The sequence below is a fragment of the Chiloscyllium plagiosum genome, unplaced genomic scaffold (assembly GCF_004010195.1).
Source record: "Chiloscyllium plagiosum isolate BGI_BamShark_2017 unplaced genomic scaffold, ASM401019v2 scaf_94294, whole genome shotgun sequence".
In the NCBI taxonomy this organism is placed as follows: domain Eukaryota; kingdom Metazoa; phylum Chordata; class Chondrichthyes; order Orectolobiformes; family Hemiscylliidae; genus Chiloscyllium; species Chiloscyllium plagiosum.
This window is the reverse complement of record NW_025158482.1, coordinates 1-1496: the sequence shown is the minus strand read 5'-3', so window position 1 is coordinate 1496 and position 1496 is coordinate 1. Positions and strand designations below refer to the sequence as shown.

The 1496-nt window shown below is 65.4% G+C and overlaps 1 protein-coding gene across 1 annotated transcript; it reads right to left on the bottom strand.

Annotated features, from left to right (window-relative positions):
• Window positions 1–6: 6 nt before the first annotated feature.
• Window positions 7–1457, bottom strand: LOC122545147 (zinc finger CCCH domain-containing protein 13-like; the record flags this gene model as incomplete). The annotated part of the gene is made up of 2 exons (XM_043684293.1): window positions 7–133; window positions 1404–1457. Coding segments are annotated over 2 exons (181 nt in total), but the record flags the coding sequence as incomplete, so codon positions are not given.
• Between the last annotated feature and the right edge of the window lie 39 nt (window positions 1458–1496).

Below are 1496 nucleotides of genomic sequence, written 5' to 3'. Positions count from 1 at the left end.
GCGCACACTCTCGCTCTGTCTCTTGCTTTCTCGCGTGTTCTCGCTCTTGCGCGCTCTTGCTCTCTCGTGCGCTCTCGCTCTCTCGCGCGCACACTCGTGCACGCTCTCGCTCGCTCTCGCGCGCGTGCTCTCGCTCTCGCGCGCGTGCTCTTGCTCTCGCTCTCGCGCACGTGCTCTCGCTCTATCTCTTGCGCGCGCGTGCTCTCGCTCTCTCGCGCGCGCGTGCTCTCGCTCTCTCTCTCGCGCGCGCGTGCTCTCGCTCTCTCTCTCGCTCGCGCGTGCTCTCGGCTCTCGCTCTCTCTCTCGCTCGCGCGTGCTCTCGCTCTCTCTCTCGCTCGCGCGTGCTCTCGCGCGCGCGTGCTCTCGCTCTCTCTCGCGCGCGCGTGCTCTCGCTCTCTCTTGCGCTCTCGCTCTCTCTTGCGCTCTCGCTCTCGCTCTTGCTCTCGCGCTCTCGCTCTCGCGCTCTTGCTCTCGCGCTCTTGCTCTCGCGCTCTTGCTCTCGCGCTCTTGCTCTCGCGCTCTCTCGCTCTCTGTCTCGCGCGCTCTCGCTCTCTGTCTCGCGCGCTCTCGCTCTCTGTCTCGCGCGCGCTCTCGCTCTCTGTCTCTCGCCCTCTCTCGCTCTCTCTCGCCCGCTCTCGCTCTCTCTCGCTCTCTCTCGCCCGCTCTCGCTCTCTCTCGCCCGCTCTCGCCCGCTCTCGCTCTCTCTCGCCCGCTCTCGTGCAAGATCTCGCTCCTCGCACGTGCTCTCGCTCTCGAGCACGCTCTCACTCTCGAGCACGATCTCTCGCGCGCGCTCTCGCTCGATCTCTCGCGCGCGCGCTCTCGCTCTATCTCTCGCGCGCGTGCTCTCGCTCTATCTCTCCGCTCTATCTCTCGCGCGCGTGCTCTCGCTCTATCTCTCGCGCGCGTGCTCTCGCTCTATCTCTCTCGTGCGCGCTCTCGCTCTCTCGTGCGCTCTCGATCTCGTGCATGCTCTCACTCTCTCGCGCGCACTCGCTCGATCTCTCGCGCGCACTCGCTCGATCTCTCGCGCGCACTCGCTCGATCTCTCGCGCGGACTCGCTCGATCTCTCGCGCACGCACTCGCTCACTCACGCACGCATTCTCGCTCTCGCACGCTGTCTCGCGTGCTGTCTCGCGTGCTCTCTCGCGCGCGCTCTCTCGCATGCGCTCTCTCTTGCGCTCTCTCTTGCGCTCTCTCTTGCGCTCTCTCTTGCGCTCTCTCTTGCGCTCTCTTGCGCTCTCTCTCGCGCTCTCTCTTGCGCTCTCTCGCGCACTCTCGCTCTGTCTCTAGCTTTCTCACGTGTTCTCGCTCTCTCTCTTGCGCGCACTCGCTCACGCTCTCGCTCGCTCTCTCTTGCATGCGCTCTCTCTCTATCTCTCTCTCTCTCGCGAGTGCTCTTGCTCTCTCTCTCGCGCGTGCTCTCGCTCTCTCTCTCTCTCGCGCGTGCTCTCGCTCTCTCTCTCTCTCGCGCGTGCTCTCGCTGTCTCTCTCG